The sequence below is a fragment of the Galleria mellonella genome, unplaced genomic scaffold (genome assembly GCF_026898425.1).
Source record: "Galleria mellonella isolate WM207_F2 unplaced genomic scaffold, CSIRO_AGI_GalMel_v1 utg44, whole genome shotgun sequence".
NCBI classification, from domain to species: domain Eukaryota; kingdom Metazoa; phylum Arthropoda; class Insecta; order Lepidoptera; family Pyralidae; genus Galleria; species Galleria mellonella.
This window is the reverse complement of record NW_026442100.1, coordinates 447,928-472,391: the sequence shown is the minus strand read 5'-3', so window position 1 is coordinate 472,391 and position 24,464 is coordinate 447,928. Positions and strand designations below refer to the sequence as shown.

General features: G+C 32.1%; 1 protein-coding gene across 1 annotated transcript in view; it reads right to left on the bottom strand.

Annotated features, from left to right (window-relative positions):
* The window catches only part of LOC113519001 (suppressor of lurcher protein 1-like), a 108,004-nt gene that overhangs the window by 33,018 nt on the left and 50,522 nt on the right, over window positions 1–24,464 (bottom strand). Inside the window, exon 4 of the mRNA XM_031914657.2 lies at window positions 13,976–14,156. Within this exon, the coding sequence (XP_031770517.1) occupies window positions 13,976–14,156 (181 nt within the window). The remainder of the gene's footprint in view (window positions 1–13,975; window positions 14,157–24,464) is intronic.

Genomic DNA, 24,464 nt, shown 5'->3' with positions numbered 1-24,464 from the left:
AATATACCCGACCAGGTCCACCTCCTCGAGGTTTCCCCTGGAAACTATCATAGTTAATTCCTGATGAATTCATCATGATGGGCTAACTGGCCTGTTTTCATTCTCATCGATCACCCTTCACTGGTACTCCGCCAGCGTATCCCGTTAGCGCAGGCGAGGCTACCATACCATTTTCATCCACCAAAAAAAAACCCTTTATTTATTTATTTTTCTTTTTAGAGTATTCTATGAGTAAAATTATATATTTTTTTTAATAAAACATGAAGATCAAAAAGCTGTAATAAATCAGCCTCCTATACTGTGGTAATTCGACAACGGGCTGGCTCGCGTTAGTATAGAGATCAATTTTATGTTGTTTTTTGAACCATATTTTTTTTGGGGGAAATATTTAGTTTTCTATATTCCACAGATATTAGATAAACGTAGCCCAATAGATATATGTAAAAATTGTACAATATATAAGTACATATTTATAATATGCCGCTATCAACTCTTTTTCCCAATATATTAGTTTCGCATTCTGCCAAAAAAGTTGCCCGGTTGCTCTCGACACATCAATCATATTGCTCACCGCTGTCGGCATACAGCGATGAGCAAAGAACATGTTAGTTTTTATACACACTTCACACAAATTGTAGGATAATATTTGAAAATAATATTTATATTCGTAGCTAATATATGCGTCACGCAATCCCTAAACGCAATTGGCTGTTCAGGCTTGTAGTAGATAAGTGATGAACGACTGATACTGGTATTGCAATAATCAACATAATCAAAGAATCCTGGCGTCGATATCCATTCTTTTTTTTTTATACAACATAGAATGGCAAACAAGCTGACGGCTCACCTGATGGAAAGTAGTAATCGTCGCCTATAGACATGAGCAGTACCATGGATATAACAGAATATGCTGTTTCGTTTCCATGATACCCCTACCATTCGGGCGCATTTTCATTATGCTCGAGCTCTTCGAAAGGACTTTTCTCATGTTCCGCTAAGAAGAATAGATCTAGCAAAATAGGCTCCTCTTCCACTGACATTGACGCTACTCAACGGTGTCACGAATCAGTATCCGGACTTCAATGTATTAACTTGTAAGCTTGTCGAGTTTCGTAGAATGACAATAAATTATTTAGAAAGTGTCCAGTAATTACATTTTATTATGTTTTGTATATTAAGGGTCCTAAGCGAAATGGGGAACTGCCAAGCTCGGTAGTTTGGTAATTATAATTAATAAATCTATATTTCTAACCTCCAAGGGATATTATTTTAAAAATTCTTCCTAGAAATATTATTAACTAGACTTTATCTGCGGATTGTCTTATACGTGCCCTTTTTTATCACAAGACAACATTTACACTATAATCTATATATATATATATATATATATATATATATATATATATATATATATATATATATATATATATATATATATATATATATATATATATATATATATATATATATATATATATATATATAATATTGTGACGATTAATTGAACTGTTAAAATACTAAAAGGTAACAAACAATTTTTATTTTACAATTTATACAATAATTTGCTACACAAATGGATAGACGAAATACTTTTTATTATAATTCACAAAAAAAGTCGGTTTATGAATAAAAGAATGTATTTAATCTGTCTATCTGTAGCTTTTGCAACTATTATAATAATTTAACGTGTGGTCCCGGCATAGAATGGGTCACCTCCATTTCCTTTCCTGTGGGTGTTGTAAAGGATGACTAAGGGAATTTAATAGTCGAGAGATAGGCAGCAGTGTCGCTCTTGAAACATCACCAAAAGCCTAACTGCGGTCGCCAGCTAATCATGGCAATTACTGTCAGATCCCCCCATAAGGGATGGCCTATGTTTAGCAGTAGGATAGTTAACGATTGATATAATTATAATGATAACAATTTACACCAATACATCTCAAGCTCTCGAAATATTTTGATTCATTTCAAATAAATAAAAACTGTATTCTGTTCTTGTTAATTTCATGGGGACATACATATGATCAATTCCTTTCTAAGTAAAGACAACTCCGTATGTGTCCCTGTACTGCTGTACACGTGAATTTTGAAGAAAATGAAAACAGAATTAATGCGGTCGAAACACGAGCACTGCGAGGAATCTGTGGAGTAAGGCTGTCAGACCGCATTCGTAATATAGCAGTGCAAGACTTGAGATGTTTCGAACGAAAGTGTCGTTGTAAAAATGAGAAATGGCACGCTACGTTAGAGCGTGCATGTGGAAAGAATGTCAGATGAAAGGATAACGGAATAGAGGTACAAATACCTACCTAGTTACATATTTATATCTATCTCGTGTCTACATATACAGAAGTCTGTGACACTCGCTATTTTTTGCTTTATATATATACATATATGTTATTTTTAGTAACAAATAATAACAAATATTTTCAAAAGAAGTCGGTAACGCAATTCGTCTTTTTTACTACTCATATATTTTACGAGATTACTATTGTTAACTAATTCTAAACTTTGTGTATATACTAACATTATTTAATAATAAATAATTTTTTTCTTTAATTTATTACGTCGTCAATTCTGAAAATATTTTCACAATTTTTATGCAGTCAGCTTACATTAGTCTCATTTTAATTAGTTTTCTTACGGACCAAAAAACTATTTCTTTGAACGGTATTAATTATCATTCATTCATGTCGTGTAGCTTCGAAATAGAATAGGCCACACCGTCCTCTCTCGTGGGTGTCGTAAGAGACGACTAAAAGAACTTAAGTGTCTTAAGATAGGCAGCTCTTTAAACGTCACTAAAGCCTAAACTGCACTTGCCAATCCGTCTGCAAAGCATGGTAACTACTAACATAACCTTTCTATAGGGGGAGGTCTAGATTTAGTACTGGACAGTTAATGATATGATATGGTGATGGATAATAAATCTATTAGACAAAAATCAACGCCATCTGTATGACCTCATCCAATAATAGTATAAGTTAGCGTTATCCCGCGTACCAACTGTGCATTATACGCGATTAGTTCTACCAACGTCACCGCAACGCGCCTCATGATGTATAACTTGTGTACGTGGACTCTGCCAGGAATAGCGAGCTGCGAACCTAATATATTATACGCAATTATTTCTACGTCCATAGTACTCACGGCACGGTTCCATTACGTATTCGGTGTCATTATTATTTGACTACATTTGTGATGAACAGTCACGTAGTATATAAGCTTCCTCATAATGACCTGTGCAGACGAGGGTGACTTTGTCCGCAAACAATATTTCCCCCTTACGTTTGACATATCTCCCAACGCTTTTACCACAAGAGACAATCCCCGGAGTAAATTTAGCTTGGTCATAATAAAATTCCTAAAATTGTATGCTACAATGCACACGTGTTGTTTACGTTAGGGAAATTTTAGCCAAAATATCCTTCGTCTGCATATGTCTTAAGAAATTGCCAGTAGCATGTGGTTATATTCTAACATTATAAGATATCAGTATTTTTAATGCAACGTAATTCTAAACCTACTATTATTTTTAAATTACCTTTGTAGAAAATTTCCGAGTTTCTTTTCGTGTCCTAAATAAAGATATCCGCAAGAAAAACCAAAATGACCAAAATACCAAGGCTTAAGAAGGATAAGCAAGCTGAAGTGACCTCGCGTAGGTAAGGGCAGTGTAAAACGAATGGGGGTAGGGATTCTCAGTAATGGGATCTAATTCCCCCATTACTAGCAATACATCCTATCAGAACGACCTCCACGCGGTCCCCACTGGAAATTATTGTGGTAAACTCTAGTGAAATTATGATAATAGGTTAACGGCCCTGTTTTCATCGTTACCTATTATTCCTCACTGTGGGCCAACGTATACTGATAGTGCAAGTGGGGTTACCATTTCATTATCACCCATTAAAAAAAGACCTTCCTACTAGACGGAGCAATGACCTCAAAGACATTGCAGAGAGTCAGTGGATGCAAGTGGCTTAGGATTATTTGTTATGTCAGTCTATGAATATAGATTTAGCAGTAAACATTTAAAAGCTGATATGATGATGGTGAACAAAACTGCATTCAAATAATATACAATCTCTCTTATAAACTGATGTAAATTGGTGACGAAGAGATAAATCTCTATTCTCTCTATTCTCCCCAAGTTACATTAAATATTGCACAAAAAGTATATATATATATATATATATATATATATATATATATATATATATATATATATATATATATATATATATATATATACGTATTACTAGCCCAAGGCAGCAATCGAGCGAATTGTGTTTTGGTTAAAGATATAAAACCTTACTCCATAGGAGTGGCAACGCATGATTGATATCGTGGGCGTAACAGTATAATTTTCTGTGACTTACAAATTGCACAGGGGCTGTTCAGGTCTATAAGTGATGGCTAATACTTTTTTCAAGCTACAAAGAAACTTTGAGACTTTGCAAATACAATATTATATGTTAGGAGGGCACCGTTTCATATATCAAAACCAGATTTGTACCTAATAATTCCTGTTAAATTCAATTAATCAATTTATATTCGTGTTTAAAAACCATCCAGTCACCTTTAACTTTAATAAACTTATACGCTTGTATTTTTTATAAGGATATTATAAGGATTATATATATAGATAACAGAATCATTCTGAGAAATTTAATATATCGTTTACTTATAATATTTGTTTTTTAAATACAAATAATTTCCATTTAAGGAAAAACCTAAAATAAATCACGTTAATAATTATTTATTCAATAAAGTTATTTATATTTCCAAATTATAAAAAGAAACCTTTTTCAAGAATGGCAATACTCCAATTCTTTTTAATAGCAATAAAAATGAAAATATTGTGAATGTAGGACGGTAATGAGCAACGCCTTGGCGAAATAAAAAATGTATTGTCATTCTAACTGAGTGAAAAGAACATTGTCCAATATTCGAGAAGAAATGTAAAGGGGCATCGCTAAAAAACCCGTCGCCCGACCCCAAAACACAGGACGTTATGAAAGGAATCATTGAAAAATATGAACGTCAGGTAGGAAATATCACCGTATCTCCAACACCCATAGGTTTTGTACATCCACGTGAGCATGTTATATTTATGGCCCACAATAGTGGTACAGGGACAGAGACAAACGACGGCCAAACAAAAGATAGTTTGTATATACATACTATAAACTACGAGAACTCACATGACTCTCACTCACGTGAACTCACTATTTTAAATTTTTATTTTTCATTAAAATCATAACTGATCTGTTCCTCCACTGGACACGGATCTCTCTTTTAAGAGGATCGTATATCACCATACTTACTATGGTGCCCATGTGACTTGGATTTTAATACAAATGAAGCTACATATATAAAATTTTATGCATCTTGAACCTATGTATTATCTGACAGTTTGAAAGTTTTATGACACTATTAAAACGCCGAAATCACTGTCACTTTTACATAAGCTCGCTCAGATAAATAAATTGATCTATAAGTTTTTGATATAGTTTACTATTTTAAATTCACGATAGGGACTTAATGCGACGCGATTACAGGTAAACAGTACCTGCGTACCTTTTTTTTATATAACTTAGAATAGCAAACAAGCTGACGGGCCACCTAATGGAAAGTGATAACCGTCGCCTATAGACATGAGCAGTACCATGGACATAACAGAGTATACTGTTTCGTCCATGATACCCCCCATGCGTTGCCATTCCTGAGGACTCAGGTATTATTCCTCCGTACCCAGTAAATTCACGACATATCCCATCCTTCAAACCGAAACACAGCCATGCAAACACAACTGCTTCACGATAGAAACACCAGATTTTTATTGGCGATATATAAATTTAAAATATGTTATATTGCCACTTTCATTCGGCAATACAACTCTGCACGATGAAGTACTCTTTGTCATCGCGATAATTCTTAGTGGGCAGCGGGGAACAGAAAGGGAAACCGCGCCCACACCGCCTAAGGTCGAGGACAAATGAAGCGCCTTAAGTTCCAATTGTGAAAATAAATAACACAAAAGTTTAAAATTAACTATATAGTTTATTTAATATTTTTATAGCAATTAATATAATAATTATGTATGTATGTTACTTGTTGACATATATACGTAATTTTTTTTTAATCGATGAACAGATTTTGAGTTTATCCATTAAAAACAAACAAACAAATATTTACTGTTTATAATCTTATTATATTCGAATATTAAAAAATGAAATAATCGTAATGTTATTTCTATTTTACTTTGGATGCAAAAGTAGTAAGGGCTTGTGTGTGTGGAGACATTAATTTTCCTGTAATTGGTTTAGGAACTAAAAGTGGGTCAATCCGTAGATGAGATTTTTAGGTGTTCCTGATTTTATTGTCGCTAACTTCTAAGTTCATGGTAAAAATCTGTATTTTATTGGATACAATAATATATTACATTACTTTCCTATCCTGTAAATGTCGTAAAATGCGACTAAAGGAAAGTGAGGTATAGGCTGCAGCGTCTCTCTTAAAATATCTCCAAGGCCTAACTGCAATTACCAAGCCGCCTGCCAACCATGGCAACTATTGGAAAATCCACTAAGAGGGAGGCTTTTGTTCAGCAGTTAACAATTAAAGACTGATTGATATGTTAATGATGAATGATGTAGTAACACACGAAGTATGAACCAAAAATAAAATTCAAAAATATCACTTCTTTTAATTTTCTTCCGCACCTACGCAAAATAGGGAGCCCATAACAATAATATTACACTTTGGTGAACCAATAATAGCCAATTTAGAAGGATAGTGACAAATAAAAATATACAATTGGGGATCTCGTAGTCAACAGTTTCCGATAGAATACGCGTTTACTGCCTTCATATCCGCCTTTGAACATTTATTTTAAGCACACATAACCAATGGATTACTCCTGCAAATGTGACCAAAACGTAAATAAAATTTTATACAAGTTCTCCCACTTCCCGGAAAGGTCCAAAACTAAATATGTACTGGATGCTTTTATCTTTTATCGTAAACGGAAATGCTAATTAAGATTTTATTGGCGCTGTAGTAAAATTTTCATTAACACTCGACACTGTATTATTTATTCCATTTTGTTGTAATAATTTTATATTCCTTTAATGCCTACTGTGGCATAACGTTATACAATATGCATGAAATTATTTTGTGGCCGTATTGTTAGCTGCGAGGCTCGTACAACATAAACTTAAGTAACGGGAGACTGGAAGAATGTTTTGTGAGGGGTTCGAGATAACTTCACGTCCGCAAAGTTATTTGATGTTATTCGAAGTGTAAGTATGCAATGTTTATGATGAACTAAAGGCTATTATATAACTATAAAAACAAAGTTAGATAGGGGAGGGAAAGGGATTGTTCACAATAGGGACTAGTGGCCCCATTGCTAGTATCAAGCCAATATATACCAAGTCAGATTGACCTCCACGCAATCGCACCTAGAAGCAACAATTTATTCTTGGTGAGTTAGTTATGATGGGCCAAATGGACTTAAATCCAGTTAACCTTTCTAGTCTAGACACCATTATTTATCTTATTCTATGATATGACGATGCTAATAACGATGAAATACGAGCATGAGTTAAAATGTATTAGTAATACATGACGTCTTGTTCTTTCCTATGTGTGCAGTAACGAAAACGTATTTAACTATTATTTAAGAACTGTGCTATTAATTACCTAATTGTATTCTCTGTTGGAAATAGGAAGACATAGGTCTATACCTATCCAATAGTGGACAGGTATAGACTGGGTTAATAATAAAAATTTAGGCATTTGCTAAAATTGCGTAGGTCCATGTTTCAATTTACATAACAAAATACATCGACACTAGGCCACTGGCTTTCAAACTTTTAACCTTATAACCTCGACACTAAAAGCAAAGTAGCTGCTTTTTTTAGTTCATAGCTTTTGAATTTTAATTCTTATGCTTTTTTTATTTCAATTAAGTTTTCGCCTTGTTTATCTACTGTCATAATTTTTTGAAAATAAATATAATATTATTTTTAGAGAAAGGAATCTCGTAGTAACAACATATACTAGACCGCCTGACTAGTGTGCTAATAAGCTAAAGAACAAGATCTCTTATGAATGGAGATATGTGCCCAGCAGTGGGACGTTAATAAGTTTGTTTTATAGCACTGACATGGCATACGGCCCATCTGGTAATAAGCGGTTACCGTAGCTTATAAACGCCTGCATTACCAGGGGCATTACGCGCGCATTACCAGCCCTAAAGAAACCTCTTTACTCTTTTGAGCAGTAATTTCATCTTCTATAATTATAGAAATAAATAACCAGTTATGCTAGAAGAGTAATCAGTTCCAATATAAACAATTTGACCAAGTCATTTTCACACATTTTCAAGAGCCAAAGGCGAATAGAATCTTCAGTGAACTGATGTTATATTCATGATGTGGAGTTATTTGATTCTTCACAAAATAAATTTCGTCGACTTATTTTCTTATGTATTTTACATTTTGCAAGGACTTATAAGAATAGGGTGCATTCCGTGAAAGGATTTAGATACCGGGAATATCTGAAATTACTTGTCACAATTACTTTTTAGATCGTTTACTAACTAATGGCATAAAAAGGGCCTGATATCACGCGTGGGCTGTACTTTTGGTGATAAGAGCTTGTAGGCCGCTTCGTTACACTAAGGCTTCTGACGTGGCTTACTAGACGGCAGCTTAACATGTTTTCCAAAGCACAAAAGAAGTAATAATCATTTTCGTCCGGCTTCAAAAACGAAGTAGTTTTCAATTCGTAGTATTTTTTTTTTCATGTTTGTGACCTCATAGCTTATCAGTTATAAACTGATTTGGAAAATAATTTTTTTACCTGAAAGTATATACTTTCAGATTGTTCCCATAGAAATTTTATCAAAATTGGCCTAGTAATTTTTAAATCAAAATAACAAGATTTTTTTAAACTAAAATAATAGATGTTGCCACAATTCAAGTTGGCATTTTTAATGGATCACAATCTTAATTATTAAAGTATCCAAATATGAATTTCAAAATTCAGAGAGCCGGGATTTGCTCTTAAAATTCCCGGACCCTAACCAATCACTGTTTGACATGGCTGATATTAATGAATTTGTCTAATTAATAGATTAAAATATCATATATATTTTAATAGTTCTGGCAAAATTTCACCAAATCTATTTATATAGTGAAAAAGAGAGGGCAGATGAATATCTGACATCAACTTTTTATTCAAAGCGACTTCAGGAGTCTTCGCTATGTTTTTTATTCATACAATATATATTTAATGTTCAGTTATTAAGTTCAAAGATAAGTGAATCCTTAAGAAGGGTAATGTATTTATTTTATGATACATGACACTGTTCATGGTTACCGTTTTTCATTGACTAGCCCGTCAAATTCTTGCCAATTTGAGTGGTAAAAAAAGACACATACATTGTATAACTAAGATTCATTCTGTGAACTCTCGTTTATTTAACGGAAAAGCTTACAACGCCCATTCACTCTTTTCACATGTCTTATTCATGAATTTCGTGAGAGCTAATAGACAAGGGATGTGTTTTAGCGACGTTAACTAAGATTTTCCTTAGTGATCATCTAAAATGGAAAAAAAAATCCCAAGAGATCGAAAAAAGAAAATCATGTTTTTCGTATAAGCCTAGACTAAATTTATAATAATCTAGATTTGTCATCATTGAATATTAGGTGATTTTTTTTATACCACTGAGATGGCAAACAAGCATACGGCCCACCTGATGGTAAGCGGTTACCGTAGCCTATAAACGCCCGCAATACCAGAGGTATTACGCGTGCGTTGCCGATCCTGAAGAAACCTCTTTACCCGCCTTTTGAAGAACCCCATACTGTAGTCCCTTGGGAAAACCTCGGTAAGGAAATGGAAATTGAAATGAAATTGGAAATGGTGACTAATTCGCATAGAAAAAAGAAAAGATTAACCATCGCCTATAGATATGAACAGTAGACTAGGTCTTAGAAAATGGATTTTCACGTCAATAATATCCGTCATGCATTTTTCATTATAGTACGACATTTGACTGCACCATCCTTAGTGAACATAGAGACAACATGATTCATGAACACGATCAACCGAAAAGAGAATGATTTACTCTCAACGGTTGACCGCATTATACCAACTCACTAAGTGCTTTTCCATGCTGCGTTTGAAAGATCCAAGGTTATAGGCTTTCTATTCCTTAAGACTGTTCCTTGTGTGTACTACCCTTTTAAACTGAAACATAGCTACATGAACAGTGATATTTGGCGCCTCTATCATATATAGATAGATAGATAGAAATTCCTTAATGTTTTCTCAATAAGGTTACAATATTATACTTATTACAAGTACAAATATTTACAAGAAAAATATTACACTGAGAAACCAATGGGCGGCTTACATACATATCTGTCATACGTAGATAGAAATAACATGAAGACACCTTTTGTACAGTTTTTTTCATGCAATTTAGAATGGCAAACAAGCTGACGGCCCACCTGAAGGAAAGTGATAACCGTCGCCTTTAGACATAACAGAGTATACTGTTTCGCCCATGATGCTCACCATGCGTTGTTATTCCTAAAAAACTTAAGTGTTCTCTGTACCCTGTAAATTCACTGCCATATTTCACCCATCAAACCGAAACACAGCCATGCAAACACAACTGCTTCTCGAAGTAGTAACCAGTAGAAACACGAATGGGACAGAGGTGCCTAAGCAATCGACTTTTGTACAAAGTCTCCCTCCGGTAAGTAAAGATTCCTTCTACTCGTATTTTTTATAAAAAAAAAATTTAAATCTTCTCTAAAGCCCTTGCCCGATACTAAAAAGTATTTAATATTTTAATCCAATAATTTTATAGCTAACAGAAATTGTAATTGTTTATAAAATCATTTATAGTTCCTCAAACAGAAATAGGCCAGAATTAGAGTATAAAATTTAGGCGTACTTAAATAAAATTATAATAAGACACTACAATAAAATAATCGTAACGCTTAAATTTCAATTAAGAATTTATACTTGTAAATTATTACTTTAATTCTTAATTGAAATTTAAATTGTATCCTTTCAGCTAAAGCTTTTATCAAAATTGTTTCAAGATTTTAAGATATTCAATCTATGACTAAACGAACTATTTCCTAACAGGATAATAGATAACTGGAATGATAGTGATTTCTTTATAATTATTTATTTACATTTGTTTATAATAAAAAAACTTTTATTCAAGTTAATTTAATAATTCGCATTTTTTATCATAGCTAATATTAGAAATTTAGGAGTCGTAAGAGGCGACTAAAGGAGGACGAGGGATGAACAGCAGCGTCTCTCTTAAAACATTTGCCAAGCGTGGAAACTATTGGCAAACCTCTCCCCCCAAAGGGGAGGCTTGTGTTCAGCAGTGAACAGTTAAAGGCTAATATGATGATGATGATGATGATGATAGACTACAGCAACTTAACATAGGCCTCCCTCATAGACTGCCATAAGGAACGGTCCTGACTCATCTGTATCTACTGACGCCTTGCAATTCCTGCAATGGGGTTCATCCTACACTACGTTTGCCTGTACGGGGTAACTATTCAGGAACCTTTTTTCCCCATCGGTTGTCGGTTTTTCGAGCTATGTGATCAGCCCATTGCTACTTCAGTTTCCTTATCCTTTGGGCTAAGTCGGTCATTTTGGTTCTTTTACAAATATATTCATTTCGGAATCTGTCACGCAAAGAAACTCCGAGCATAGCCCTATCCATAGCTCACTTACTCAGTGATTTAGAACTTTTGTATGCAGGCGCCTGTGTAGGACCATGTTTCGGTTCAATGGGTCAGTACTGATAACACGCACTGGTTAAAGATCTTCGTCTTCAAACTTTGAGGTATTTTAAATGAAAAGATGCGGCGTAGTTTGCTCAACGATGCCCAGTCCAGTTGGATTGGTCGGTTGACCTTTCGGTCGAAGTTGTAGTCCATCTTATGAATTCAATTAAATTAAAACTAAATACATTTTCATTTAATATTTTTAATGATAACAATTATACTTAAACATTCCACGAATTACAAGCACCCATACAAATATGCAAAAGGAATCGGCGAGTAAGCGAGGAATTAATTAAATTTACATTTTATTAGTAAGGCGTCGGTTGTAATATAATGACAGTTCCATTATTCAACTTCATTCTTTCTTCGAACACCCTAATTTGGAATTCATTCTTTGAATATTTTTAGATATGAAATGAATCAGTGAAAGTTTCTAACTGTCAATCATTTTTATGGATGAATTTTAATAGAATTAATAGCTTCCGTCCAGACTTAAATGGAAATGATGAAAAACTCTACGTATATGTAAATAATTTCAATCAAATCACGAAGTCCAAGAGAATATAAAAAATGATAGGCGCATACCTATTTTATAAAACTAAGAAAAGAAAAATCATATTTATTCTATAAGGTGGTGCGAACCAGTGTACAGCTAGAAGTCTATCGAGCTTCGCGCATTCTATCTTAGTGACAAAGGGCGAGAATAGTGGCGGTGCTTCAAGTGATATGACTTAGCATATTTATTGGTATTATTCTTTTTTATTTTTTATAATTGTATTATACTTCTTTTTGTTCTTTGTATAAACCGAAAATAGAAATTTTATAATGCTACAACTAATGTTAGTTAAATGCAGGTTGCTAAATTAATAGCTCCAATAATATTACTCATAGTAGGTAGTATAACGTTACAAGGCAGCGATAAAGTGAATCAAATGACCTTGACCATGAGACATAATGGCTAAGCTTACCTTTAAATACAAATAATTATAAATGTACAGATTGTAGTTTAAGAATCTAATTAATTTTATTTTTATTTTTTTATAATTTTTACAAAATCTGGACTTAACGTTTTAAACATTACAATCGTCAGTCATACATTTCCAGTTTTTTAATTAAAAACCTGTGCCCTACCTATTTAATTTTTTATTAATTCTAATCAATCACGCCCAAGTGGCTGAATGGATTAAAATACAATTAGGCATACCATTACAGCTAAATTAACATATAGGCCAAATTCAACCTAATTCACATGAGTAAAGCTGCGCAATATTCATTAAATAATCACATAGAAATAACAATTAGTCTCCAGTGCTGTGACAGTACGCATTAGCCCCGTGTTAGCTGTGTGTGCAGTTTTTAAAATGAAATTTACATAACATATTTTTTGGGCACAAAATAAAAGTATACAAGGAAAATTATTACAGAGTGTGCAATTATAAAATGCGGTATTATCTCTAGAAGCAATCTTTTACAGAAAAGATAACAAAAGTAATAAAAATACAGAGAAAAGTAGGTGACGCACGTTAGACGCTTATTGGCTTTTACTTATGATTTTGTCTACGTGACCGGAATAAAAATAATATATGTCCTTCTTTATACCAAATACAATATGTATGTCAAAATTTTATGATAAATGGTTAAATCGTTATGATGTTAAAACGTAACGAATAAATAAATAATCGTAAACAAATTCCAAGTCATAATTAAACAAAATGTAATAATAAATATTTAATTCCAGTTACGTAATGAAATTAACAGACATATCTTGTTTTCCTTATAGATAACGTGATAGTTATCTAATCTTATAGCTTTTCTGTGAGGATTATTTAATCTGTATACTATTTGCAGTGCATTTAACCGTTAACAAAATATAATTCAATGACATTAAAAGATAAATCAAATTTGGAAATTGTCACCACTTCTTTTTGCTGACAAAAGGAAAAACACATAATACACCAGAGCAAGGAAATAAAAATAAAATCCTATATCATCCATCTGACTAGCATTCAAATGTAATTAGGATTATATGAAAGATATTATATTCTGAGAAAAGACTCATGCTCAGTGTAATACTAATGACAATATTTTATGGTCTTAATAATAAGTAAGTAAAGGTTCGTACTCACTCGAGATGCTCCTTGTAAATGTCGAAGTCGGTGAACACAAGCTCGACGATTTGGTGCGGCGCCGCGACGAAGGTGTAGAGCAGGCAGTCAATCTGCGCCGGGTACGGCCGCGGGTAGTCGGGGCTGCTGAACGTGCCGCGTTCCTTACCGTACGTGGACGTAAACCGAAGACATGTGCAACCTGCGAAGCGAACGATATTCTTAATTTATAGCTCGATAGGGCTGCGAATTAGGATTGATCTCTGTGATAAAAAGATTCTGACCCAGTCAATATCGAAATTTTGGTTTCTAAAGTGACCAACCCTAGACCTTTTTATTTGAGTTGAGACTTTTTTTACTACCTTAGAAATTATATCCCAAATCTTATTACTATACTCATCTGTCCACTATTTATAAATGCAAAGTATAAATAGATAATAATCAGCTGTCAGATAATCAAAATATATATTATAAAATTAATAATACAAGAAGTTTCAACAATGATAAAAACTTTAATATAAATAAAAAATGAGGTATTACAATCTATGTTATGATTTCTTTGTAGGTGTATTATAAAGCACTGCTATATGTCACAGGGAAAAATATGATAACCGTCTTGTGTGATTTGAAGCCCTCGCCTTCTACACCCCATATGTTACACTAGTTCGTAATCAGTCACTTTTTTCTCACAAAAAAATGTGCTATTATTTGTTTGTTATTTATTTTCAATTTAGAATCTCGTTTCATAACTTGGGTGCCGTTGACAGTTTTTCAAACTACCCATTGTGACGGTTCGCCTATAGTACAATAGGTTTAATACCATAAGTACATAGAAAAGAAACAGGGGTTCCTATGGGTGACCGCTGCGAAAGCTGAGCTATTTAATATAAACAAACTTTAAAGTCAAGGTTCACAATAGTATACAGAGAAGACGTTACCATATATGAAATATTGACACAGAAGGGAAACTCCTTTGATGTGTTTCCAAAGTGTAGTGGACGTCACAAGAAAATTAAATAAATTAAACAAAAATATATTATATTTTATATTAACCAAATTATAGTTTATCTTTTTCTCATCAGGTGTAAAAAGGATGCATACAACACAGTTTAATAAGGTTTATGAGAGTCTTTAAAGTTTTATAAATTCGATAATCAATTTAATAGAAAATACCAAAATACGTTAACATATAATTAAATTGAATTTAAAGAAAAGTCCAGTTCGAATAATAGGCTAAATCTGATTATTGAAATATACCCTTCGGTGACATAATCTATGACGTTATTAGAGAAAGAATAGAAAAAAAAAAAAGAAAAAAGAGAGTCGATTTTTAAGAATTTCGCAAAAAAAAAAAAAAAAAAAAAAAAAAAAAGGACGGCAAATGGCGGGGAGTCGTGTTTTAGGGATTGCGCAATAAAATAAAAAATTAACTGGGATATAGATCTAGGAGGGACTGGATCGACGAAGGGGTTTGAGATCTTAGTGTATCACTATCGATTAAGTGTGTGAAATTAATCAATAGAAGACTGGAGAATCCGGTGAGCTTGTTCCATTTATTACTACGTAGTTAGATTTTTGACTGTGATCACAGGCAAAGTCTATACTTAATATTTTTCCCAACAACTATTAAAATACGTATTTAGTCGAGTCCATATACCTTTAGGTAATGCGTATATCGTTAAATGCAATCACATTTAAACAAAGTTTACATCAATATAATTTACGTACTTACGTTATTTTACTCATATACAAAATCCAATTATATGGTCGTTTGATAGAACTTCATCAATTTGATTCAATGTTCTAATTGTCCAGTTTTGGAAAATACTTATTGAATCAACTATTGAACTATTACAATACTAACTAGTTTCATATCTAGTTATTATAAAGTATTTATTTATTGAGGATAATAGACTAAAGTAACTATGGTCTGGTCTCATTGCTGGGAAAACAACCATTGATGAGAGAGAGGGGTTATTGAGTGGCGACCCTGTGAATGCAAGTGCGGTGTGGGCTACCTCCATTGTTTGGAGTGACTGTTTTATGTGTATTGTGGGGCCGTTCCTTGTGTCAGTCGGTGGAAATTGCCTGTGTTCAGTCGTGGGTTGGTGATGGTTGAGACGATGATGATGATGAAATATTTGTATTTATTACACTATTACAGTGTCGGTTTAGAATATCTATTCATACTTAACGCTTCATGGTGAAGTGTTTTTATACCATTACTCGGTCGACCAGATTAATGATTCTTAGTCTATATTTGATTATCCATGACTACATGTGGGGATTTGTTTTACTCCAGATGTACAGAGAAACAGCTTAGCTGTTGCAGGTGATTTTATGTGAATGTATTACTTTTAATACATTATTGTGTTAGTAGATAAATTCATGTAACGGTGGGATGTTTATGGTAAACAAGCCTGTATTGTTTAAATAGATATTTTGTCTTGATTTATTATAAACTTTAATATTGATTTTGTTGTAGTAAGCAAGCTGATAATAACAATTCTGTGTGTATTACTGGTTTCTAATAATATTTAATTATGCTGATATTATGGGTGTGGATTTATTTCCTAATGGTAATAAATGTACTAAAGGATTCTCTGACTATAGTTACTCTTAACTAGGTATGAGATACAGTATAAAATTAGTACTAAATGACAAGTGTGAGCTATGTATTTTACTCATATTTAGGAAGAAAGTTGTCATGGCGATAAGGTTTGTATGTGTGTTGTTTGTTCATGCTATATTGACTAGACAAGTTCAGACAGGGTTAAAATTAGTGAATCTTTATTGGATTTATATTTAATATACATATTTTGAATATTTATGGGAATAGAATGGAGATATACAAGTAATAAAATATAATATTAGTATTTTATAAATTTCATTATCGAGTTAGTTGTATATGTTGGGCTGCATCCAAGGAGATATGAACCTATTAATATCAAGTTAGGACAATTACTTTAAATATTAATAAAGCAAACACTAACACTGATTATTCACTTCTTTAATAAATTTACATTAGAGTTTAGAAATCAAATAGATAGCATATTGGGAAAATCTTCACCACACATGTATTTGAGGAATGTTCTTGATAATTAGTACTGTATGTATATATTATTGCAAGTACAATTGCAATAAGAATGTTAAACTTCTAATCTTCTGTTTATTCTTGAATTTGAGAGTAAGCTTGGCTACTGATATGAATATAAAACTGCAGCATTACTGGATACTATTAATTATTTCTGGTGTAAACCATGATTATTTATGTCACTGATAATTTAGTTGTATATTACGGTTGATATATGATGATTTTATATTTAGTTATATTAAACAAATACAAATAAACAAACTTGCTAGTATTTGTTACGTTGACAGTTGTGATAGATAATCAAAATTCAATTCAATATATCAATACGTCATTCAATACGTCATTAATGTGACAGATGTCAAACAAAAGGAGATTATACACGTTATGATTCTATATCTAAGTCTATAGAAAATTTATATAATATTCTGTTATTTTATAATAACTGTAGGGGGAATATTGGAATTATTTATATGAGAAATTTCACTTAAATGATATGATAATTATTTAAAGACCTAATTTCTTAGGGATTTAATCATGATGATTTAAACACTAAAACACTTGTTTATCCTAGAAATCTTCTTAGTAAATAGGTTTACTAAGACACTAAAAGGAAGTAAATATAGTATAACTATAGTACAGCTACAATAATTGTATAAGACTTACTGTCCTTTCTATACAAATATATATTTAATCTATATCTTTCACATTATAATTATGCAATATATTGCCTCTACTACTACAACATACACAAATAGGACTTATTGTCCTTCCTATATACCTATATATAATAATTGACCTGGCACTTTAATGTGTAATTTATCAGTACTTATGACAACAACCAATTAGGACTTATAGTCCTCTCTATAAAGCTACATAATTATTTAATCTGATTATTTCACAATGTGATTAATCAAACCTCTACAAATATTACAAAAGATCTCTATTACTCTCAACACAATAATAGCTTGTTGGACTTAGTGTCCTCAAACTTATAGAAAACCCAACTGGTTATTTCACGAGACGTTGTTAACTTGTGATTAATCAGTGTCTTTTAAAGGACTTATAGTTCCTTTAGATATATCTCTCTGAATAAATAATTGGTTAATTCACAATGTGGTTAATCAACAATAATATTATATATAATTGACTGGACTTATAGTTCATTCAATAGCACTCATTACTTTTAGTAGCTCTCGACCTATGGGTTGGACTACTCGTTCTTAGGCTCCGGCCTAATCAACAGATTTAACTTGAACCTTGAGTATTCTTGGTATTAAGTAAATAATATTAAATTGACAATGCTATGTTATGATATAGCAATTATCAACATTATATGGCTTGGCCAATTCCAGGGTGTGGAAGGTATCCCCTATCACACAAATCTTCATCTCTATCGGACTGTCTTCACAGGTGATCTCTAATGTCACATTATAGGGCCGAAGGGTTATGTCCCATCAAAGTAAGTTCTGGTGTCTGGGTGATCTCGCTTCTTGGTCTGATCTCTTGTGGAGCCGAAGGGAAACCCCCATTGAGTAAGCTCGTAACAGGGTGACGCTGGGAAACAGTTTCGTACTGTTAGTGGGTGATCTCTATGTCGCCATATAGGACTGAAAGGGTCATCGCCCATGAGTAAGCTCTCGTGTCGGAGTGATCCTGGGATTTCAGTTCCGATCCTTTTGCCTCTGGCAAACTCCAATTTATACTGGAAGCATCGTGGGGCTGGTGGAGCCACTGTAATGTTGAAGTAAATGTACTTATGTTTGGTTTGGAACTGAGAATACTCATGCACTTATTACCATCAGAGTGCATTAATAAATAGTAATACCCTTCCCTACCTTTTAGGAGGAAGAGTTATAGATAGTTGGAAAGTCTTCCACTGGTCCGGGCGTGTGAGGGGCCCGACCGCTCCCCCATTTTTTTATTATTACAGTTATTCTGTAATTTACTATTAAATTAATATATTATATTCTAACTTCCTAGTTACATGAATTATGAGTATAATTCATTAATTATTCTTAATCCTTAAATATTTATCAATCATCTTCATTATTTAACTCCTATCATATACCAATTAAAGAACCTTTTGGTTATTACACACACAACGGGTCCTACATTACTAGACGATCACACATTTATTTATCTGGCCAAATGATCAAGTGTTCTACTATAAGATCTGTTCAATATTATATGTTTATTGTAAAGGTTATATGATTCATAGGGTGTTTGGGGTATATAAGGCAATATAGGTATGGGGTTATATTGAGGGTATTAGGCCATTCCTTAGGGTAGGTTTTCATTAGATTTTCATGAGTTTTCATTAGGTTAAGTCTTCATAGGCTTTTCTTAGGCTTTGTAGGTTTTCCATGTGTAGCTTAGTTTAGAGGGTAGTTAATATATAAAGGGGTACACATAGGCAAAAGGGGGGGACCATCACAATTGGTGCCGTGACCAGGATATAATTGGTTCATGGCTATTTACATATCAGATCAATAAGAACACTTGGTCACAATTGGAGCTTGTGACTTCAGGGATTGGTTATTAAAATATGAAGGAGTATAAAGTTAAACAGTAATATCTGCTAATAGTATAACTCAAAACCAACTTTGATGATTATGACTAAATAATTACACAGTCATAGATCTAGGATTTGGACCTAATTTCATGGGCTCTATGTCTATAGGTAAAAAGCCTATTTTACTGTAATTTCATGTTCTTAGGATTTAATTTATCAAATTAATTCAGTGGTTACCTATTAGAGTCAATTATACAACAAATTTACATGATTTGGTTTATATTTTATTTTACTCTATATCAATTGAGTAAATAATATTAAGTATTACACTAATAGGTACATAACAATAGTAGTGAAGATAGCTTACTAGGTTATATTCAGTTCACAATGATCTAATTTTATGCTATAGGACACATTTATTATTCTTTTGCTTCATTAATTCTCAATACTTACTGAACTATTAATTTAACATTATATAAATTTTATAAACGATAATTATGCTATAATAACTTATACATAAAATTTATTAAATTCTTTATATTATTAAAGAAATAATTTAAGATGAATTAATGACATTATTTATTTCTGAGGAAATATCCAATTGACTTTTATTTCATAAACTTTTATGATGCAGTGACATTGATTATATATATATAAAAAAAAAAATTAAATAATTATGATTTGATTTTGATCATCCTAAGATGTTTAAATAGCTTATATAATGTTTTATAGGGGGTTTCAAATTGAAAGTTAGACGTTTCATAAAATATCATTAAGGTTAGTTAGGGCCTTTAGTTGCTTTATTTGATTACCTAAATTTGAAATTTTAATTGGGTATTTTTATATTGTTAAATTTAACTCCAACAATTTATTAGGATGCTATTATAAATATTTTATTTAGTTTTCTTCACATAATTTCTTTATTTCACTTTACAATTATGTTCAGATTTTATTTGATTATTTACTTATTTTGACTTATTATAAAAAAAAAAAACCCTTATACTTATATCAGAGGGAGACTTTGTAGGTTATTTATTCAAGTACACTCTACATGCCTAAATATTTTACATACTTAGATGTTGCGCACACTTAGTTTATTTAGTTCTTTGTAGTTGCACATAACACAAGACATCTGTATCTTTTGAAATAATAATTTATTGTACAAAATAAATTAATGGATGTATCTAATGTAGTTAGTTGTATTTATGTTGGGTTTGCTGTTGTGATCTTTTGGGGGAGGCGATGAGGGGTGTCTATCTACCTATCTAATGGGGTTACATAATATTTTATTATAAAACTTATTGATCATGTTATTTCTGAGAGTATTAAGAAATAGTCATTGGTAATTTAAGTATATTAAAGGAATTTAAAGAGAATTTATTAAAAGAGTTTTAAACTATGGGGGCCGTTTGTATTATTTTATGCAACATATTTATAGGAGTCTTAAAATTGGGGGGCCGTGCAAAATTTGTCAGACAGGGGGGCCGGTGGTGATAAATTATTATTTATATAAGCTTTACTTATATGATTAAAATTAATAAATAAAAATTAAATTTATTTGAATTTTCTTAGGGACTGTTATATTTTTTATTCAATGAACACTAGGTTATTTCTTAGATGATATATGTATTTGTGGTTACTTAGACGCTTCATAAAGTTTTATTCGTATTGTTTAAATTTATTTTAACAAATTTATTTGAACATCTTCATTTTAATATTTAATTAACTTGGGATTTTATCTAATCATTTATTTACACTTAGACAATTATTTTAGGATTCCTTTTGCATTTATTACATTTTAATGCTTAAATTATTTCACTTCATTTCGCTTTAGGTTTTTTTTTACTTAGGCTCTTTCGCTTGTTGATATGTTATATTCATACATTTAGGCTTTTAATTATGAACTTCCATTTAGATGTTTTAACTCGTATCTTTTAAATAGATACTTTATCTAAATTTACTGATACAAATAACGTATCTATTAGGTTCTTTACTTGAAGCTCTTCACATATTTAGGTTTTATACATTTAGACTCCTCTAATACTTAGGCTTTTCATACATTTAGGTTTTATAGATTCCTTTGTACACACTTAGGATTGTATTCATTTATGCTGTTTATGACATTGTAATTACATGCATTGAATTTATTACATATAAAATAAACGAGTATAAAAATTTTTATTATGAAATTTAATGAATTCACTCTATTATTAAAGCGTATGCAGATTAATTATAAATAATTATTTACAAATCTATTCATAAATAAATATTATGCTTAATTATTAATATATTGAGTAGAAATTTTAAGGCTATTCATACACATAACATACAACAACACATAACTTCGGGTTTAAAGATTTTTTTTTATATACTTTTATTGTTTTGAGTCTTAAGTATATCAGAGATTTCATCGAGAGAGAGTGAGGCTATATCGATGAATCACTGATGAGGCCAAATTCCGTTAGTTGAGGATGGTCTAGTCATGGCCGTAGGAGACTAGAGGTCACGATCTCCATGGAGTTTCTCACAGATCAACGAGTCTCAATTTTTCAGTATAATATTCGGTTGTTACGGCCAATTTTATAGGCTATTGCTTGTAACGCACCCTAAGCATCAGTGTGTTTGGCATACCTATGCGTCTGAGTTGATAATACAAGTTATTTTAATTTGGATGCGTGTTATGTTGTATATTCTGATGTTTGGGACACACTATTATAACACATTCATCTCTTCGCATTAGACGAGAGATTCTACTATGACATTCTGGGAGCCTTAAGAATTTTGAATAATATTATCTTTAGTTATCTGTATCTCTGATTCATATTATGATAGTATGTTTAATATTAGATTAATCGATGAAAATATAAATGATGATCTTAAGCTCTGTAAAGTTAAATTATATACAGATATGTGAGGTACATTTTTAGGGTCGAAAAAAAAAAAAAATTTTTTTTTTTGTAACGATAAACTTATCTTGTTGTAATAATCACTCCGGTAAACTTCTTGATAATTAGGGGGCCGGATGTGACGGTTCGCATATAGGGAAATAGATTTAATATGGTAATGTCAAAAGGGGAGGGGAAGCACAACAGAATATTTGTAATTATCAATCCGGTAAACTCCTTGATAATTAGGGGGCCGGATGTGACGGTTCGCCTATAGTACAATAGGTTTAATACCATAAGTACATAGAAAAGAAACAGGGGTTCCTATGGGTGACCGCTGCGAAAGCTGAGCTATTTAATATAAACAAACTTTAAAGTCAAGGTTCACAATAGTATACAGAGAAGACGTTACCATATATGAAATATTGACACAGAAGGGAAACTCCTTTGATGTGTTTCCAAAGTGTAGTGGACGTCACAAGAAAATTAAATAAATTAAACAAAAATATATTATATTTTATATTAACCAAATTATAGTTTATCTTTTTCTCATCAGGTGTAAAAAGGATGCATACAACACAGTTTAATAAGGTTTATGAGAGTCTTTAAAGTTTTATAAATTCGATAATCAATTTAATAGAAAATACCAAAATACGTTAACATATAATTAAATTGAATTTAAAGAAAAGTCCAGTTCGAATAATAGGCTAAATCTGATTATTGAAATATACCCTTCGGTGACATAATCTATGACGTTATTAGAGAAAGAATAGAAAAAAAAAAGAAAGAAAAAAGGAGGGACGGCAGATCGGCGGACGCGCGGGGGTCGCTTTTTAGGAATTGCGCAATAAAAAAAAAAAAAAAAAAAAAAAGGACGGCAAATGGCGGGGAGTCGTGTTTTAGGGATTGCGCAATAAAATAAAAAATTAACTGGGATATAGATCTAGGAGGGACTGGATCGACGAAGGGGTTTGAGATCTTAGTGTATCACTATCGATTAAGTGTGTGAAATTAATCAATAGAAGACTGGAGAATCCGGTGAGCTTGTTCCATTTATTACTACGTAGTTAGATTTTTGACTGTGATCACAGGCAAAGTCTATACTTAATATTTTTCCCAACAACTATTAAAATACGTATTTAGTCGAGTCCATATACCTTTAGGTAATGCGTATATCGTTAAATGCAATCACATTTAAACAAAGTTTACATCAATATAATTTACGTACTTACGTTATTTTACTCATATACAAAATCCAATTATATGGTCGTTTGATAGAACTTCATCAATTTGATTCAATGTTCTAATTGTCCAGTTTTGGAAAATACTTATTGAATCAACTATTGAACTATTACAATACTAACTAGTTTCATATCTAGTTATTATAAAGTATTTATTTATTGAGGATAATAGACTAAAGTAACTATGGTCTGGTCTCATTGCTGGGAAAACAACCATTGATGAGAGAGAGGGGTTATTGAGTGGCGACCCTGTGAATGCAAGTGCGTGTGGGCTACCTCCATTGTTTGGAGTGACTGTTTTATGTGTATTGTGGGGCCGTTCCTTGTGTCAGTCGGTGGAAATTGCCTGTGTTCAGTCGTGGGTTGGTGATGGTTGAGACGATGATGATGATGAAATATTTGTATTTATTACACTATTACAGTGTCGGTTTAGAATATCTATTCATACTTAACGCTTCATGGTGAAGTGTTTTTATACCATTACTCGGTCGACCAGATTAATGATTCTTAGTCTATATTTGATTATCCATGACTACATGTGGGGATTTGTTTTACTCCAGATGTACAGAGAAACAGCTTAGCTGTTGCAGGTGATTTTATGTGAATGTATTACTTTTAATACATTATTGTGTTAGTAGATAAATTCATGTAACGGTGGGATGTTTATGGTAAACAAGCCTGTATTGTTTAAATAGATATTTTGTCTTGATTTATTATAAACTTTAATATTGATTTTGTTGTAGTAAGCAAGCTGATAATAACAATTCTGTGTGTATTA